Source organism: Henckelia pumila, chromosome 4 (genome assembly GCF_033568475.1).
Source record: "Henckelia pumila isolate YLH828 chromosome 4, ASM3356847v2, whole genome shotgun sequence".
In the NCBI taxonomy this organism is placed as follows: domain Eukaryota; kingdom Viridiplantae; phylum Streptophyta; class Magnoliopsida; order Lamiales; family Gesneriaceae; genus Henckelia; species Henckelia pumila.
Window position 1 is genome coordinate 78,572,701 of NC_133123.1, and position 21,269 is coordinate 78,593,969.

The 21,269-nt window shown below is 34.9% G+C and overlaps 1 protein-coding gene across 1 annotated transcript; it reads left to right on the forward strand.

The window, feature by feature from the left end:
* The first annotated feature begins 7,776 nt into the window (after positions 1–7,776).
* LOC140894792 (26S proteasome non-ATPase regulatory subunit 2 homolog A-like) lies at positions 7,777–20,022 on the forward strand. Its single transcript, XM_073303421.1, has 25 exons — positions 7,777–8,073; positions 8,262–8,362; positions 10,256–10,376; positions 10,467–10,526; positions 11,083–11,150; positions 11,449–11,491; positions 13,230–13,295; positions 13,482–13,520; positions 13,622–13,704; positions 14,066–14,180; positions 14,374–14,448; positions 15,305–15,463; positions 15,637–15,744; positions 15,848–15,952; positions 16,037–16,177; positions 16,285–16,389; positions 16,535–16,756; positions 17,127–17,240; positions 17,347–17,562; positions 17,686–17,745; positions 17,846–17,959; positions 18,067–18,152; positions 19,158–19,266; positions 19,391–19,569; positions 19,647–20,022. Exons 1-25 carry the CDS (start codon positions 7,945–7,947, stop codon positions 19,720–19,722), a joined length of 2,694 nt encoding a protein of 897 aa, XP_073159522.1. The 5' UTR covers positions 7,777–7,944; the 3' UTR covers positions 19,723–20,022.
* Positions 20,023–21,269: the final 1,247 nt, after the last annotated feature.

Genomic DNA, 21,269 nt, shown 5'->3' on the forward strand with positions numbered 1-21,269 from the left:
AAAGCAAAGCAAAGGAAAAAAAAAATTTTAAAGAGGGCCGCGCTCGGGCGGCCAAAAACCGCTGCTCGAGCGCGCCCTGGACAGAGGCGCTACTGAGTTCTCAGAGTGGGGTGTGCTCGGGCTGCTAAAAATTGCAGCTCGGGCGCCCCCTACAGCAGAAACAGAACAGCAGAAAACATGCTTTGCAATTCCATCTAAAACTATTCCAATGTAATCCAAATCAACACATACATTATAAATGCAGTTCCTCCGATTAATACATGAAGTTCTAGAGTTTAATAACTACTCCAAAATAGAACATGCCACGATAACAACACGGCAAAGCTTGCATGACAATACAACATAATAAAGAAGTTCGTTATCTAAACATGTTCCAACAACACTAGGTAGACATGCTGACACGACTTCTAAATCGAGTCTCACTGCTACAACTTTCTCTCGGAGCTAACCATGCCTCTTCTGACTTGATCCTGCCCCACCTGTTGCCAAGTACACATACAAAACAAAGCAACAGCCGGATAACCGGTGAGAACAAAATTCCCAGTAAAAGCAACAATAAACATGCTTTTAATGTAACAACGAATTCAATAACAACGTAATAAAATGCATGTCTTTAAACCGGGATATCAAAACTGATAACGAGGGATTGCTGCTGTGCTTTTGGGATCCCGAGGGTGAGATTACGTAACGACTCACCGACTCACCCAATCGAGGTGGTGCCACGTATCCCACTCCTCTAGACTTTGAGCAACTATAATGAGTATGCTAGCACTAGGTGAAATGACTACGACCTAGGCCACTCAATCATAGTTCCCAAACGTCTAAACAAAAAGGGCGGTTTTGCCCGCTGAAAACAAGATTGGTTCAAGATAAATGCATAACAGAAACATAAAATATAGCCATATACAAACGCTCAATCAAAACAACAAAACACAAGTTCCTCATGCTAGAACGAGTGTAGATGCAAGTATGTGATTTCAAAAGGGAAAACTCGAGAACCACAGTCCCGAGTATGCTATCCCGCTACGATGACTGCTTTTACCTTTTAATGTAGTAGCTCCCAAGTCTGGATACACTGCAAAGGGATTGTATCAAAGTTTAACCAATCTATACAACAACAAGGTAATGGTTCAAGGTAAACTCTTTATACCGTTCTTCGTTCAAATCTCTGAAACGATCAAACAGCTGCTAACTCAGGGCTTGAAAACTCCAAACGAATCTGTTCAGATACAAGAGATGATTGATCAATAACCACGATCAGCTTACAAGCCAAGTTCATAACTCAAAAACGGTTCGAAATCTCCAAAACTCAAACCGACGGCATAACGGCTATAACTGAACAAACCAGCAACGCAGACAGCAGTTCAATACCGATAACAACTCAATTCAATGCTAATACAACAACAACAAGACAAACCCAACAAATCTCAAAACCATGATTTTCGAAAATGGCTTCCAAAAATCATAACAATTCCGAACGTCGCTCTATTTCAAAACCGACAGATAATAAACGATCAGAACTCTGTCAAGAACAACATACTCGAATCTAGAACGATTCTAACAACATCCAAAAACTAGAATGTATCTGATCGTAGAGAAACTTACGGTATAACGGAGCTCTCGCTGTAGTGATCGATAATCTGCCTTCAGAAATAAATTCCAACGGCCGGATCGAGCTCGGAATGAAATCACAAAGCTTGGAAACTCATTGGGTCGGCTTCAATGGAGATGGCGTGCAAAAAGGAAGAAGGAGAAGACTATTCTCAATCCAATCAAGTTGTAGATAATATATAAAAATCAATATTTGCGTTTTAGTCCCTGAAATTTCCAAAATTTGCAAAAAGGACCCTGATCAAAATCAAGTCGGCTTGTGAACTCTGCAATCTCCGATTAACTCAAATAAACTCATTTAAGATAAAAACAGGGCGTTACAACATGTATATCAAACCTCATTCTATTCAATCATTTCAGAATTGAATCAAAATCATCACTATAGATTCAATTAACATCATTTCAAACTTCAACTTCTTCTTATTCGATATAACTCGGAGTCTTGAATCGTTAGCCTTCAAAACTCAACTGAAATCGAGAAATACAAATGCCATAACATTCATAACATCTAAACAACTATCTCAACTCAGTTATAGGCTATCAAAACGAATTCAAAACATGCTGAAATACTCAGAAGTTCATCTAACAATAACTCATCGTTCCGGTCTCGACAACGAAATACATATACGATCAAGAACATGAAACTATATCAAAGTACTGATCTCTGCCATATTTCGATCTTCAAAACATGCCGAAAGGATTAAATACTTACATCAAATCGAAGGCCTTGTCGCAAGGATTCCAGAACATCTTTCGAAATCGAAATCGGACAAGCGAAACAAAAGTTACGGCGATTTGAAAATCGAAAATCACAAGAAATGGAAAGGTGTCGAGACTCTGTTCTGAAATTCTGAATACTTATGCTTCAAACACGTTAATATGCTGAGTAATCAACTAAAAATCAGATATGTGTTGCATAATTTCAATTTAGTCCCTCAAGTCTTCATTAATTGCAATTCAGTCATCGGCCTTCTTTTTAATTCAATTTCAATCCAAAATAATTTAAGAATATTAGAATTAAAATCGAAACTCTAAATATTTCCAAATTAAATATACTCGGATTAAAATTAAATAAATTCGGATTAATCAAATAATCCCATCCTTTTGCACTTTAGCCCTCGAATCTTTGATATTTTCAAATCAACCCCTGGTCGGGTTTCATCTTCAAAATTAATCTTCGTTAATTCCCGAAACATGGAATTTAATCTTAAATTCCATAAATATTCAAATCGAATATTTATTCTATTAATTTAAGAATTTTCAAAATTTAATTCGCAAAATCCATAAATTCTCAAATTAAATATTTTTAGTTCGGCAATTAAATCTATCATTTACATAACCTCTCAAATCAATATTAGCCCATAATATGAAATTTAATTCTCAAATCTCATAATTAATACTTTAATATCTTCGGGCCTTACAGAATCTGACTTGCACTCAAGCGCCGTTTGTTCCACCGCCTCCTTTGTATGTTCTCAGGAATGGAGTAACTGCGGAATCTCAGAACTCTTGACGCTGCAAAGTCCACATCCCCTGCCACATATATGAATTGTATCAAAATGTCTAATGCCAAGATCATGACAAAACAAAAATCAACGCAATGGAAGCCGCAAACTGAAGCCTCGACAATCATAAAGACCAACAGAAAAACTTTGCTAAAAGGATGATGTAGAGGAAAGCAAGCACAAATACTATCATGAGACATCAACTCACCAAAAATAGGGATGACAATTTTCCCCACATGTTCGGGGACCCGTGGAGAAAATTCGAAACGGGGCTGGTACGGGGGAGATATTTTGGGTTTGAGTTTGGGTTCGAGGATTTTTAAAAATTGCCGAATCATATTGGGGCGGGTATGGGGATGCTATCTCCATCCCCGAACCAGCTCCGGTGATAATAATAATAATAATAATAATAATAATAATAATAATAATAATAATAATAATAATAATAATAATAATAATAATAATAATAATAATAATAATAATAATAATAATATTGAAGAATAAATATTTTTTATTTCTCAAATTTTAATAAATCTTTGAATAATTTATAACTTATTCTTAATATTAAAATTAAAAATAATAGTATTTATTAGTTTGTACATTGTACTATTTTAAAAGAACAATTTTCATCAATTTAAAAAATAATATTTATTGATAGAGATATTTCTAATTAAAGATATATGTTAAATTTTAATTTTACAATCAAAATTTTGTATACCAATTTTTTTTATGTATTTTATATATAAAACTGAAACTAAACTATATATATATATATATATATATATATATATATATATATATATATATTTGGGTATGGAGACAAGGATTGAGATTAAGTCCCCGCAGGTATGAAGATGGGAATACCCGATAAAAAATAACGGGGAATGGGGCGGGTATGGAGACAAGTTTTGTATTCGGGGACGGGGATGTAGAAGGCATCTCCGTTTCCGACCCACCCCATTGTTATCCTTAACCAAGAACATAAATCTGGTCTATAGACAATTTATTTTTATGACTGGTCTGGTCCATCAACAAATTAGAGTTGTCAAATTTAACAAAGCAGAAAAACTATCATGGGACATCAACTACACACAGTCAACAACCGAGGATGTAAACAATCCAATAACAGATTCAAGAGTCATACCTATTTGGAGTCCGAGTTCGGCGGCACAAGTGCGTTGTAAAGTTGGAAAGTGACGTAGGCATCAAGACCTGCGTAGAGAATCTGACTTGCACTCAAGCGTCGTTTGTTCCACCGCCTCCTTTGTATCTTCTCAAGAATGGAGTAACCGCGGAATCTCAGAACTCTTGACGCCGCAAAGTCCATCTCATGGCAGATAGCCCATGAATTGGAGCGGCCAAGCGTCAGATATCTATCTTCGGTACATCATCAGAGAACAAGAGACCAAATTCATTGGACAGTGTGATGACAATTTTGGACACAAAAATTCCTATAATATGATGTTCCTGGAATAAATCGTAGAGGGAAAACGGAAGGAATTCACACTGTTGGATTTGGAATACGAGGCAAAACTCGTTGGAGCAACATAGTTGCAAAAGCGCCAGTTGATTACCGTCCTCGTTATTTTTAGCCGCGACTGCAATAGGAGATCCATCGTTGACATGAATCTCAATCCAATGGCCGAATTCTTCATGATCAGACGTTACTGTTGTTAAGATCTGATTTCCTCGAAATAGGATGCGGTAATGTTTGGTGCGGTCACCGACGGAGGAGATAAAACTGATGGTGGGCGGCATTTTAGGGTTGAAGGAGTTAATTGTCCGGCGACAATAAACGGATCCGGTGAGGGTAAATTCTTGGCTTACGGTTTTTTTGGGTTCATTGGCCCCGTTAGATATTGTTGTTGGGTTTTTATTGGCCCATTAGATAGGAACTAACGTTAGGCAGGGAAAGATGAAGGAGTTGGGCTTTTTTTATGAGCTTCACAAACATTGTTAATTATAAAATTTTTTGTCCTTTTTAATTAAAAATAATAATTAATAATTAATTTATTTTTAATTTAATAAATGAGATATGAAACAAAAATCATATTTTGTAAGTGTTTGACTCAAAAATAAATTTATTTCTTAGGCCCAAAAATAGGAGTTTCTCGGCCCAGTTCTCGAAGCTAAGAAGTCCAACTATCACACTCCATCAGAAACAAAGGAAAACTATGGTTCGATAGAAATTAAAATAAAAGCTAAAGGTTTGGACCAAGTCAGAATTGGATTGTGTGCAAACATAATTTTGGCATGCCCACAAAAATACCCCATTCGAGCCATTTTTGTGTGCAAAAATAATTTTGGCACGCTCAGTGGGACCAATGTCGTTGAAGACCAAAGGAAGTAGTAACGAAGGTGGTGACGATTTTTCTGCACAGGAAGAAGAGTTAGAGGAACCACCAAAATATTATAGATCAGACCATTCTAATGTGATGCATATAGTCACTAATGAGGTTTATTAGTATTATATAAATTTATGTGAGACGATCTTTAATTAGAGAAATAAAATTATAAGATATCATATTACAACTTTATTCGAATCATACCGACCTACCAAAGGTGGTAGATATTATACCCTCATCTTTACTTAGGCACTAGAAGATATTAGTATATAAAGAAATAAACATCCCAAATAAATTATATATTTATTTATCCATGGGTATTAACTACATTTCATTATGAGGATATATTACAATCTAACATTCTCTAATAAAAAACATAACACAATATCATTTACACAAAAAAATTTTGTGTATATTTTTTATTTTTGTGTAATAAATAGGAAATCGTGGGTGGTGATCATAATACATAATTGGTAGAAGAAAGAAAATAACTCAATACTCCAAAAAAAAAGCTTGCTAATTTCAAAATTTTAATTTTCATGTGGACTTATCTTATTCCGCATGTGAAATCCCATCACATGTGTCTGCCCTTGTTTTGCAGAAATATCCAACAAAAGATCGTTATGTTACAAGTTAAAAATGGACCGAATCCAACCAAAGACGATGGGAGGTCGTCATCTCCCTCCAACAATAAATCCATCCTAGAAAACGAACAAAAAATACAACAAAGTACCATGAAAACTTACCTGTGATCCGAAAGATTTGGCACGAGTTCGTACACGATTGTTGCGACCACTTCTCTCTTCAGCTACACAAAAATGGGATTCAAAAGAGAAATGAATGTGATATGGACCATTTTTTTCTTTTTTTCTTTTTTTTCATGTAGAAGTGTCTGAGTTGCTTCTCCTTTCAACCCAATGTAATGTATTTGAGTTGTATCACCACCAAAATTATCTGGGAAATGTAAAGTGGTGTTTCCCACGCCTTGAAATCTCGAATATCTGATTTGACGCATCAACACAACAACGAAAAGTTAAAATTGATGAGAAATGATCCTCATTGTACTTTAGGATTATGTTTGTAAGAAATGCAAAAATGTTATTGAGCTAGCTAAAACATATCAACGAATTGCCCCGAAAAGCAGAGTAAAATTTACCTTGTCTGATACTCTAAAACTCCTTGCAAGTTTTCTGCCAAGTCCCACTCTTAAGGTGAGCACATAAGTTAGAGGGTGTTTGACTAAGCTTATTAAAAAGAGCTTATAAGCTCCTAGTGCTTAAAAGATGTTTTACGAGCTTATAAGCTGTTAGAACTTATTTAAAAAATAATTTGTTAAAGTGTTTGGGTAAACTTATTTTAAACAACTTAAAGTTGTTGATATGTTTGATATTATAAGATCTTTTTATTGTCAAAATTACCAAAAAGGGTATACTTCTCTGAAAATAAAATTTTGAGTTATACACATACGAAAATAGTTTTAGAATAAACATATATTAAAAAATAATTTTTTTTTAATATTTTACTTTAGAAAAATTTATGTGATTTGTAATTTTTTTTAAAAAATAATATTTAAAATTTAATGGGTGGAGGATATGATGGAAATTTATGAAAATATTCAAGGATATTTTAGAGAGATAGAATATTAAAATAAGATCTTTTTGAAAAAAATACCCCTCCCCTTACTTTTTTTAAAAACAGCTTATAAGCTGTCAAACAACTTATTTTGACAGCTTATAAGGTGTTTTAAAAAATTTTGACAAACAAAATTTGAGAGTTTAAAAGCTCTCAAACAACTTATAAGCTGCCAAGAGTACATTCCATTCAAAAGAGCAAAATGAATGCGCACCTACACAGGTTGCAGCGTATAAATTTCCATATAAAAGCAATTTCAACAGTGTCTTGTAGGAAAGCCCAATATATTTGGGCCACGTAGAGGTCCATTGTGCTGAAGAGATCAATGTTCCATATAAAATCAATGAATTTCAATAAAGTGTGTTGTAGGAAGACCTAATATATTTGGGCCACATAGAAGCCCATTGTGCTGAAGAAATGTTTAGTACTTTCCACCCGCAGGGTATTACTCTGCGAGTGACGTGGCGAATCATGATTAGATAAAATTAGTGGGTCCCACATGGGTTCCATTGATTTTATTCAATCATGATCCGCCACATCATCCGCAGGATAGTACCCGGGGTGGCGGGTGGCATCGACCTTACCGCTGAAGAGATCAAGGTTCCATATAAAATCGATCAATTTCAACGGAAAGCCCAATATATTTGGGCCACTTGGAAGCCCATTGTGCTGAAGATCAAGGTTCTTGCTTGTTCAGAAAGGAAACCTCTCTCACTCCCGGTTCATATACTCCTAGGGCTCCAAATCGCATCATTTTAATCGGTTCTGAATCATTTCTCTCCTTCTCGATTTTGGATAATTTCACTGCAAATCTTGTCTTGGTTCTAGGCTTCTTGTTGTAGACATTTCAAATGGCACCGGCTGAGCCGAACAACGGTAGTGGCGGCGTCGCTGGCGACGGAGTGACCAAGGATCAGGCTTCCGTGAAGGTGCCTTCAAAAGACCCAAAAAAGAAGGATGAGAAGAAGGATGAAGATCTGGTCAGTATCAGAATTAGTTTAAACATTATCATTTTGTTAGTTAGCTGAGAAACTATAATTTTCCCAGTTACCGGAAGTTTTGTTTGTATTAGCATGGTTGAAGTTGCTAACTTGGATGCATATTTCTTGTATGTTTCTGTTTGTCATTGGAATTGGTGCAATTTTTATTTGCCACTTTTGTTTTGTAGTCGGAGGAGGACTTGGCTTTAAAGCAGCAGTTGGAATTGTACGTGGAGAGGGTGCAAGACTCTGATCCCGGCCTGCAGAAAGTTGCTCTAGAGAGCATGAGGTTTGTAGTAATTCCTAGTTAATTATTTCCAATTAAAGACAGCATTCTATTTGGGTGCGCTGGAGATTATTTCTGTCTAAAATGGCATTTTCATTGTGATGGAAAATGGCAAGTGTGAAATGGTTGTGATGTTGGAGACATGTTTTTGGTTTTAATACCCGCTAGATTACCTGGAGCCTTGGCATCAATTCCCTGCACTTTAATGTCATGAGGATTATTGAATTATTATGGTGTTTGATATCACCGAGGCTGAAAAGCTGATATTGAATTAGTTTTGTGCCTGCTTTTCTGAGAGAGAAATGGAGTTCTGAATCTGGTGTGCGAATAATTCATTTCGGGTTTCTGATCATTGTGAAAAACACAGAATGGTAGATTATATAAACTGAGGATGCATGTGATAAAGTGATTACCAGATGCATAAGGTATTTGAATAATGCTACCACTGCTACTTTTTTTTGGGGGGGAGGGGGATTTGTTGTCTGAGAAACAGAGAGCATAGGAATCTGTTGACTTATGGCTTACTTAATGGGCTTAATTGACTTTTCTTTTATTGAACAAACTACAAAGAATATGATTTGATTTAGAAATTGTTGAGTTGCTGACTAATTAATTGTTGCAATTTATATAGATTCTATCAGACCAAGGACTCCAAATAAGATGATATGAAATACCCCAGGATTTATTAATTATGTGACAGGAGAAATGTATGACATCCGAATGTCGTTGAAATCCGAATGTCTGTTTTATTGAAGAGTGGCATCTTTCTAGGGAGGGATCTAAAACACTAAAAGCTCTCTTCGTTTATGATTACCTAGAAACTGTGATGTTGATGTATTATGCCTCATGATTATGGTTGGATTTTGATTTGACTTTTTCCTTATAGAATAGAAGTTTTTTGCTTATGTTAGGACTTGTACTCTAGTAATGTACACAAAGAGAACAGAGATAACATATACTTCTGCCAAATTTTGTTACCCTGACCTGTTTTGCACACCTACAACTCCCATTTCACGTTCTAACTAGCCTTTTGTCTTCATTTCCCTTTCTTACTTGTCATATATAGTGGAAAATGCCTTGTTAGTTATAACCAGGTGTAAGAAGTGTTGGTCCATCGTGGAAGGGTGGATTATTTGTACAATCGAGCAACATTGAATTATGGGCAGCAGTTTAAAAATTATGTAGGTTAAAATATAATGTGGTGGTGAATCCCGATATTATTAAGACTGAAAATCTTATAGAACAACCATATGTGATTGATGCCCAGATGGTCTATGAATAGACATTTAATGATTTTTCGAAAATCTTTCCATAACTTTGAAATAAATCAACCTGAAATTCGAAGTTTATAAATTTGGTCAAGAATGATTCATCATCCTAAACTCTAACAACTTTGTAGTCACATGACTTATATGGGTTGGATTTATTTCTGTTACGACGATGATTGTTGAGCTCATCTGATACAATCTGTGGGGAAAATATGCCAAATAACCTTTTTTAAAAAATTTAAAATTTTAAAAAATATTATATATTGATTTAGGCGGTTGCCTAGAAGGATTTTGAGCCGCCTAAGAAGCAATTAAGCACAATAACGCCATGAGGCATCAACTGTCTAAAAATCAGGACGGTGGGCAACCGCCTAGCGCCGCCTTTTAGAACAGTGTTAAACACAATATGTTTTGTATTCAAATATGGATAATTATGCATAATTTTGGTTATATCAAGTTGGTCTCCCAAAAATATTCAAAATTGTAAATTTGTAAAGTCACTAATAAATTTTTTGAAGATTTGCATCTTCCACATCTAAAGTTTTAACATTGGCATAAAGTATGTTGAGCTAATTGACAACATGATCTATCTAATGATTTTTTTATGGCTGTATGTTTTTTTATTTAGGCAAGAAATTCGTACTGCAACCAGTTCAATGACTTCAGTTCCAAAGCCTTTGAAGTTCTTACGTCCTCATTATGGAACTCTACAAGCACATTATGAGAAAATGTCAGATTCTGATCTCAAGGTGAAAAACTTCAGGCGATTATTCAGCATAATCACATGGTATCTGTGTAAACCTCTCTGATTTACAAATGTTTTAAAATATTTTGTGCAGAAACTGCTTGCAGATATACTTTCTGTTTTGGCCTTGACAATGTCTCCTGAAGGAGAGAGGGTGCGCTTTCTGAACCCACTGCGTTAGCATAGGATTTTTAGTTCATTTCATAGATCCCATTTATTGTCTTATTTGTCATGCATAACTTTTTTTGCAATTTTTGTGAAATATTTAATGGAATAAGCAAAACAAAAGAGTTCATTTCAGATAATTACAGTTACGACTTAATGTTTTGTACGTAAAAGTGATAAAACCTTTTATAAACTGATTTATTTAGCTATCAATTATTTGTTACACATCTGACCTGAACTTTAAGTTCTTTTAAACGATTATTATTTGGATTTTTTTTCCAAATTATTCCACACAATAAAGCAATTTTGTTTCTTATCTGCATTTGTTCGCCAAACATGCTTTTGTTTCTTCAATCCAAGGAAAGAGCAATCTTCTTCGTAGTGTATCTGAGAGCAGATATCCGCACCATATGAAATCTGATTTAGTTTTTTTTCTTATAATTGATATGATTGGGATTGGATGTGAAATCATATACTGGAGTCTGAGGTCATTCTTTGTGTGTACAATATGATGATCTTTTAAGTGCAAATGCCAAAAATTGCAGGCGAGCTTGAAATACAGATTATTAGGGTCGGAAGGTGATATTGGTTCATGGGGTCATGAGTATGTCAGGTGAGAATCCGTATCCATTTAGTCCTACAGGTTGGTAGCATGTGACAATTAAAAAGGACTACTTTAGTGAGCAACCTTCACATATAGCCGTCAAATTTATTTCATTTATAACTGTGAATTGCTCAAGTTGTGTATCAAGTAAGATGCAACATGACTAAACAATAATTTTTTGTGCATCAGCCATCACGTGTTTTTTTCTATTGCATGTTTAAACCAGTTGTGTTCTTTTAACATAGTTCGAAGAATTTTATTATTGATTTTTTTAGTTATTATCTGTATTGGTCCTGTGCTAATGCAGGAATTTGGCTGGGGAAATTGCTCAAGAGTACGGAAAACGGCAGGTTAGATTTTTTATGAGGCTTTTCACTCTTTTAATCGCATGCATATGCTTACAGTACTTGCAAATTCTGATTGATTGTTCTAGAGTTATGTTTTGCTTTTATGTGTTTTGATAAGTTGTGTTCTAGAGTTATAGTTTCTTATCAAAAAAAAAAAAGTTGTACTACCACTCGATCCTGAGCAACTACTTTGATTGGACTGAAACCAACTTAATTTGGTTCGTTTGAAATTCACTGTGTTGATTTAGATGTTCAGTCACTGAAAGTTCTATTTTAACTGTAGTGGTAATAATCTCAACTTGTTTTAGTTTGTTCGGATTTTTTCTTTTTCAAACTTTGAATCTTTTCATTTGAATGTTGACCGCATCTGGCAATGTTAAGGTGATAAAGGAGATTAGTGCATTTTGGGAGATTGCAATGGAAAATTTTATGAATGCTTTTTTATTTTATTTTATTTTATTTTTTTGAAGTAAGCATTTTTTCTCGTAGATGTCATGACTCATGTTATTAACATTTAGGGTTAATTGTATTAGGCCCCATGTCAAGAGTTTTTTGTTTTTTTTTGTTTTTTGAAATCCCATGTCAAAAGTCTAAAACGCATAAAACCCTCTAAAATATATTAATAGGCTATTGTATTCTCCAATTTTTAAAATTCAAGCACATTCCATCCTTGTGTTAAAAAAAAACTCAGTCACATTTACCAATTTGTTAGGGGTTTTATGCCTTATTTTAAGAAATGTGGTTTTGCATAAAATTAATTTTATTTGTTTTTTTTAAATTTTTTACATGGGTGCTTATGCAGTTTGCCCTTAAGTTTTGTTGTGTGGTTGATAAAAAAATTGTGGGCTATTGATAGTCAGTCACAACTCATACATTCTGGAATATAAGGCATTTTAAAGTTTTAAAACAAACTGAATTTAAAATATAATGTAACAATAGAGTATTTTGGTAGAATGTGATATATGTTTGTTTTTGTTTTTGGTAGAATGAAAATGTTCTTTAAAAACATTATAGGATAGCCTATCTTTCAACTTCATTGAATTAAATGTACGGCCTTCAGTGCAAGTGTATGTTTTTGTTTTGGTAGAATGGGAAATGTTCTTTAAAAATTTTATCACGGATATCCTTGTCTTTCGGCTTCATTGAATACAGCCTTTTGTGTAAAATCATTGTGAGAATAGTGGTGGAAATCATTGTAGGAGGAGGAAAAATGTGATGAGGGGTTGATGGAAATGTTGAGTGTGATTGATGAGAGGAAAATTTGTGGTGACTCAGGATTCTGTTATGGACAATGTGATTTTGATTAATGAACTGGATAAAGTGTGGGATAATGTTTGTAGGCAAAATAGTGTACAAAACCGATTATTTTCCTAAAAAAAGTCAATTGTAAGATGCCATTTATTACAAAGCAGGAAATAGATTTAAATTTGTTATAAGAATCTAGTTTGGTTGGTTTCTTCAGATTATATGGTCCCGAACTCACCCTTGAGTAGTCTTTTTACTCTTACCTCTTTTGTTTTTGCAGTCTGGGAATATCTACTCTGACATACTTCGTAAGGAGTCTGTGCAATTATGTTGCTTTAAATGATGACTTTGGTGAATTTATGATATTTATTTGGAAAATTTTGAAGAGTGGAAAATTTACATCTTTCTCCTTGACTTGATGCTTGAAGTTTCTACATTAACATTACTGCATGTGCTTATGTCTGAACAAGTTTTTTTGCTGCATTATCTATTTCAGGGTGAAGAAACCTCAATTGATGATCTAATGGACCTAGTTGTGCAAATTGTTGCCTTCCATATGAAGGTATCGTTGTGTACTGTTATTTGTTTAATGTTAAGGTAGAGCAGTTGATAGTTTTCTCTCTTTGATATATGTGATTATTACCTTCTGTCTACACCGTAAGTAGCAAGTTTTTACTTCAAGTTGTGTATATCTTGTTTTGTTGTTAGAATAATGTTTTTGGATTGGTTTTGTTTATGTTTTTTGCAGCATAATGCTGAGCCTGAGGCAGTTGATCTTTTGATGGAGGTATTATTGTCCATCCTTAAATGTATTTATGCATTCACGAAGAATTTTGTGAACATCACAAAAACAGAGAACAACGTTTTCTATTCCTCTTTTTTATCCAGGTTGAAGACCTTGATCTATTAGTTGAGCATGTGGACAGCACAAATTATAAAAGGACATGCCTATACCTTACTAGTTCAGCAAAGTAAGTAGATGTTCTTTTTTAGATTCATTCCACTCTATTGGCTGGTGTTTTATCCTCAGTGTGCCGACCATTATGCATTGCATAGCTACCTCTTTCATTGATGATGATTGGCCACAAGCCTGTTCTATTACCCTTTTGCTGTTTCCATGGGTATATGAGACCAAAAACTCAATCTGGAGTTCTATGTCAAAATTTTATATTGAAGGAGTGTTCTAGTAGATTTGGTCTGGCTTGATCTGTTGGCTATGGAAATTGATTGAAAGTGACCGTTTTGTATCGTGTCCCTCTTTGTTTTGATGGTTAAGTTTGTCACTTATATAGCAGTTTTTACATATTTTATTGCTGCGTGTAAAAAAATCAGGTATCTTCCTGGACCAGATGACATGTTGGTTTTGGATATCGCACACACTATCTATATGAAATTTGAAGAATATCCTAGAGCCCTGCAGATTGCTCTTTACCTTGACAATATGCAGGTTTGTGTTCAGTTTGATTCTGGTATTCTTACTTCAGGACTTCTAATTGAGGAAACTTTGGATGGAAGTTTGCGGCGTGAGAATATCATGCATCAGATGTGAAATCATAGATCCAAGAATAACATATGCCTTGTTTACTTGACAAAAATTATGTTTATTCCTCTAATGTAATGTTTGGGGTATCCTTTTGCAGTATGTGAAGCAACTCTTCACAACTTGTAGTGATCTCAAGAAAAAGCAGCAGTTTTGCTTCATACTTGCTCGCCATGTAAGTCATCTGGATATTTGGTTGCAGTTACTTTATTCTTTGTCGTCAACCTTTCTCTTCTTTTCTTTGTGTACACTTGATTTCTGCCTCTGTTTAGTTTGTTGGTGCGGTTTTTTTTAAAGGTTTTGGGATGTGTATTTTGAGTGGTAATTGTTTTTACTTTGTATTATGCTGCACTGCAGAATGGTTTAAGGTTGCTGTCTATATGATTGTGCTCAGAGTTGAAAGAGTTATTATATCTAAAGCATTTGTAGTCACCCTATAAATCTTAGAATAATATTAGATCCAACACTTGGTGAAGGAATTTCTTACTTTCCTTGCATGGCTGAACCGTTGAGTTATGACATGTAGAGTATGCGTGTGCGTAGTCTTCCGATTTTTTGTGATATGCTTGAGACTTAAATTTAGGTATTTTGCTATGCATTTTTTCTCTTACTATTTGCATTCTTCTTAAGCTTCGTGCCACTCACGTTACATAGGATGATTGAGTGTGTGTGTCTGTCTGTGTGTTGTTAAATAAATGATGGCTAAGAGAAAATGAAAAATAATATATCCGAACCAGTATATGTTGATATCTTTATTGTCTTTTATTAATAAAGTTTGCATGTAGAAATATTTGTTATAAATCTGTCTTTGCACATCATTATTCTGATGGTATAGAAGGCTTAGAGGATTCCTTTAAGTTTTTGAATCGAAGATTTGGGATTTGCATTTTGGTTCTTGCCACCTTGGAAAAATGTCAATACACTCTATTCTAGACTGAGCAATAGCTGGAAATATAAATCCATTGATCTTTTACGTTACATTGATGCTCAGTCCTTGAAGATATATCGGTGTTTACTCTCTTGTTGCGCAGGGCATTACTTTTGAACTTGATGAAGAAATGTGTGCAGATGAGAAAGAAAGAGAAGCTTTGCAAGAAATAATTAATAACACAAAGTTAAATGAAGGTTATCTTGCACTGGCACGTGATATTGAAGTCATGGAGCCCAAATCTCCGGATGATATATACAAGGTTTGTCTAGTCTTTGACTTCTCACTTTTTCCACTATCTACGTGGTTCTTGCCTTTAGCATATTTTTTATCGCCCGGGCTAGTAATGTAATATCTTTTCCCGCCTTCCTTACAAGCATGATAAAAAATAAAAAGTGAATTGTTTGGATTTCAACATTTTTCTTGGATCTATAGGCACATTTACTTGATGGCCGAGGCAGTGGTGGGGGAACTGTTGACTCTGCCCGGCAGAACTTGGCTGCAACATTTGTCAATGCGTTCGTAAATGCTGGCTTTGGCCAGGTAAATGCCATTGGTATAAATATTTTTCTACGAGGAAAAGGTCAACTCCATCTCTCTCTCTCTCTCTCTCTCTACTTAAAGTGGTGTCATTATATGTGTGCAGGATAAGTTGATGACGGTTTCATCAGAAACATCAAGTGGTGGTTCTTCGACAAGTTGGCTTTTCAAAAATAAAGAACATGGTAAAGCCAGTGCTGCAGCTAGTCTGGTGTGTACTTTTCCTATTTGTTTACGTTTATTTAATTTATTGTTTGTCTACTAGCTAAAAGGTCATTATGTTTCACCATTACAGGGCATGATTTTACTCTGGGATGTTGATTCTGGGCTTGCTCAACTTGATAAATATTTTCATAGTACCGACACTCATGTCATTTCCGGAGCATTATTAGGAGTCGGTATTGTGAATTGTAATGTCAAGAATGATTGTGATCCTGTAAGTTTCAGTTTTAGAACCCATGGGATTATATTTGCAGTTACTGACACATACAATTCTGTGATATTTGTTAGTTTTCCTTACCTCTAATATATTTGTACTCTCAGGCATTGGCTCTTTTGGCCGAGTATGTTGATAAAGAAGATTCTTCTACCAGAATAGGTGCAATAATGGGCCTAGGTCTTGCATATGCAGGTTCTCAGAATGATGAAGTGAGTTTGTTTTGTGCAGAATCATAAAACAGCGGTTCAAGATTTTTATAACTTGATCTTTCTTGTTTTTGCACACATTGTCGAACTAGATTCAGTCTGTTATACATTACAGTTGTTTGGTTCTAATTAGCTTTGCAACATCCAGATTCGCAGTAAACTAACTCCCATTCTTGGAGATTCGAAGGATTCTCTTGATGTGATTGCATTTACTGCACTCTCGTTAGGCTTGGTGTACGTGGGTTCATGTAACGAAGAGGTTGCACAGGCAATCATATTTGCATTGATGGATCGAAGTGAGTCAGAATTGGGAGAGCCCCTCACTCGTCTCTTGTCCCTGGGTCTTGGTCTTCTGTACCTTGGAAAGCAGGTGAGAGATACCCCTGAATGTGGATCAAAATCAATTGACACTCATTCTGCATCAAGTTATTAGATAATCCTATATCTAATAAACTTCAATAAGAATATTGTTTATTTACGATAATCTGGTATGGAGCAATTAGGCGTAATCGTAGCTTAAATACCCATCAAATGCAGCATAAAATGAAGCTATTGCAACCACTGTTGGAATTGTATCCGACACGCTTGTGCTCCTTAGTTAAAATTTTTAATTTGCTCAAACATTCCTTTTATGTTTGATTTGGGATGAGCTCTCACAAGCACGCCACAGAAAGAAGTTGGATAAATTTGTTTTGCTTCAATGCTGATGCTAGATTGTTTCTCTCCCGTCTGTATGTCAGGAAAGTGTGGAAGCTACAGCTGAGGTTTCAAAGACTTTTAACGAAAAAATTAGAAAACATTGTGACATGACCCTGCTCTCTTGTGCTTATGCGGGAACAGGGAATGTTCTTAAGGTAATAAACCCTTGTTGCACTTCTTATCATTTTAGTGTGACAATTTTGGTTCCTCATACCATTTTAGTGTGTCGATTTTGGTTCTTATTACCTTTTCCCATTCTAGGTGCAACACTTTCTTGGTCAGTGTGCACATCATCTGGAGAAGGGTGAAACATACCAAGGACCAGCTGTTCTTGGAATTGCTATGGTAGCAATGGCAGAGGAACTGGGACTTGAGATGGCCATTCGGTCATTGGAGCATCTATTGCAGTACGGAGAGCAGAATATTAGGAGAGCAGTTCCTTTGGCTCTAGGTCTCCTCTGCGTATCAAATCCAAAGGTACTTCTTTCTCTCCTCTTGTTCTGTATCATGTTTCATTTCTTTTCTTTTATAAAAACTCTTAATACCCCTTGCTTCTTGCCTATTAATTTTTTTTTGGGGTCCCTTTGGTGATCTGATCAGGTCAATGTCATGGACACCTTAAGCAGGCTCAGTCATGATACAGACACAGAAGTTGCAATGGTATTTTGATACTTGAGTTGACGAGTTTTTGGTTGAATTTCTGTCATAGTTAGTGTGCAATTCATGGTTGGTACTCAGTGGATGCTTCTTGACTATGTAGGCTGCTATTATTTCCTTGGGATTGATTGGTGCTGGAACCAATAATGCAAGAATTGCTGGGATGCTTCGTAATTTGTCAAGTTATTATTACAAAGATGCCAGTCTTCTTTTCAGTGTAGGGCCAATGTTGACTATTCTCGCACCTTGATGCATTTTTCACGTTCATTCAAATGTTGGGTTATTTTTGTGTGAGTAAAATTATTTGCATTCCCAATTGTGCAGGTCCGGATAGCCCAAGGTCTTGTCCATATGGGCAAAGGATTGTTGACACTTTCACCCTACCATTCTGAAAGATTCTTGCTATCCCCGTAAGTTTTCTAGATTTCAACTCCTATTTGTTAAGATAAAATGTATCTATGTTATTGGATGGCATTTTTCATATTTTACTTGATGCTTGGGCTCCATTTATTTTTGATAAGTTGAAAGAGACATGTGATCTAAAGACGTGACCATGCTTTGAATATTTTTTTTCTACTTTTATATGGTGTAGGTGAGATAGTGTGTAATGTAACTAGTGTAATGATGGCCATCCTCTGTTTATTTGAATGTAGAGAAGTGCAGCGTGTTTTTGTGAGTGCATTACGCCATTGCCATGACACTTTTATTTTTATTGTGTTGTTTGATGTTGTGATGTTCACATGGTTGCCATTGTTTCTATCCCTTGATTTTGGATGAAATACTATTGAAGTCAATCTCATCTGTGTGGAACAAGGGGGAACATTTAATCAGAGTTGATCTCTGCGAAATAACAATGTTTTGTTCGTTAATTTTTGGCATTAGCAATAACATTAGTTTTAGCTTCTCATTGTTTAATTAGTTAAATAATGTGCTAATTTAAATTAAATAGAGCTTTACTGGATTGCTTTCTTTCAATTTCCCGCTGTCTGTCATTATTTATGGTCTGCTCTTTACATCACTTGATAACCAATTATATTCTCCTTGATCATCTGCAATATAATTGTTATGTCTGATGATTATTTAAAAGGCAAAAAATCTGATAAACGGTGATTTCTTTTCTAAAGTGAAATCAAATCCACACTATATCAAGTTAAACAATTTCCATATTAACAGTGGTGGATTTCAAATAAACGCAAGACTGAGGATTATTTGAAATCTATTTCTCAAATCCTTCCTCAAATCAAATCCGTTCCTCCAAATTAAATCCATCAATCCAAGCGTAACATTATAAATTTTATGGTATTCGTATTTATATAAGCACGACGATATTATTGAAGAATTTTGCTTGGCATTGACTGCATCATATTTCATGGAATCCGTACACCCACACTTACTCTTCTTTTCCCTCCTTCCAGAACTGCCCTGGCGGGACTGGTGACTATGCTGCATGCATGTCTTGACATGAAAGCTCTCATCTTGGGGAAATATCATTATGTTCTTTACTTCCTTGTTCTGGCCATGCAGGTGTGACGTTACTCCATCTATTGTTCTGTTATTCTCGTTCCCATTATATCTATTGTTCTGTTATTCTCGTTCCCATTATATTTGCTATGTGAATGCCCTTCCTGTAATAAAAATGCACGTGCAGCCAAGGATGCTGATGACAGTGGATGAAAACCTTAAACCTCTGTCAGTACCTGTTCGTGTTGGCCAGGCTGTCGATGTTGTTGGTCAAGCTGGTAGGCCCAAGACCATTACTGGTTTCCAAACCCACTCAACTCCTGTTCTTCTATCTGCTGGTGATAGGGCAGAACTTGCAACTGAGAAGTAAGATATGTGCTTTAATGCTGGTGTTCAATCCTCGATTACATGAATCACATGCTAACACGCAATGGTTTTGGCAGATATATTCCTCTTTCGCCAATCCTCGAAGGATTTGTCATCTTAAAAGAGAACCCGGAGTACAAAGAGGAACAATGATACTGATTGGGAAGTGTTTGCAAACAAGGCTTGCGAAGAACCTAATGGGGTTTGTGGCGTTGCGTAGATTTAAAAGTCAAATCGATCAAGAATCATGCCTAAGTGAAGCTAACAAAGGACGCTTTCTTTATTTCAGATTTCTTCACAATTGCGCCTATGGGGACGGGACTGTTTAACGGCATTTTGAGTAGTTGGATGGGACAGGAGCGACTTTGTAACATTGTAAAATATTTTCTTATATGGTAAAATTCATGGGGGAAAATTCCAAGCATTTGCTACAAGTGCTGGTTCATTTGACCACGATTTCATGTTTTTTTTTCTTTCTCCATGATAATGCTATCTAAATTTTAAATGACCTCCTCGGTGGTTTGAATTCGTGGATACTTGAACATTAAGCCATCGTGTGATATTTCACGGGGAATTATATTCAAAATCCAATAATGTGATAACACATCTCATATTCCTCGATGTGGCATGCTAAATTGCTAATGCAAGATTACAAGTCAACAGCCCTGATCAAGACTAGGTAATCGTTTGCTTTTTCGAAGAACGTATCAAGTGTCATTGTAAAGAAGCTAAAGCCCGAATAATTGAATTCGTTAATTGGCTATGAGAGTGTTTGCAATTACTAAAAAAGAGTAATTGTTAGATTTCGGCTTTAAAAAATCACTTTTGTGTATTTCTTAAACTCAAATTATGTGTTAGCTTATGTTTGAATTAATTGAAATCCAAAAGCTAGTCATATGGTGATTATGATAGTGTTTAGAAGAGCTTATTAGAAGCACTTATCAGCTTTTTTAGTTAATAAAAATTTGAAATTTTGTAAATGAAAAGTTGAGTAGTGTTTTTTAGAAGCTTTCCCGAATACTACTTATGAATCTTCAAAAGTGATTCTAATAAAAAGAATGTTAAAATCATTTATTTATCAAACACTACCCAACTTTGATTTTTAAATTTTCACATGTTTTCAAATACTACCAACTTTTGATTCTTAACTTTTTTATAATCTACAAATTTAGGGAGTGTTTGTAAAAAATTATGCTAGTGATTAAATTTATATTTGATTGCAAACACTCCCTCAATCACTACTACTAAAACATAATCTTTTGCAAACACTCTCCATACTTATATTGTCTTAATTAAATTCAAATTACCCTCATTTTGATCCTTCCTCTCAATTTAATTCATATTTAAAAGTAATTCTTTTAGATGTCAATGTAATGATATGTTAGTATCTCCATATCATATATTTTTTTATTCGAATAAGTTTCTAGTTGTCTTTGTCATTTTAAGTTGATGCAAAATATGAATACGAACAAAATAGTTTTTCGATATTTTTTCACTAATATATAAACAAATTCATCTTTTACTGACATGTTTTAATTTAGACACAGAAAATGTTATAATACATTTTATGCACTAGGTTTATATTGTAAACAATGTCGATATAATGTTTATCTTTTCTTGATTGCTATTGTTACCATAATATGATAGAGTATACTCTAGGTACCGTTTGGTATATGAGATGATACTTGATAGTGGAATGA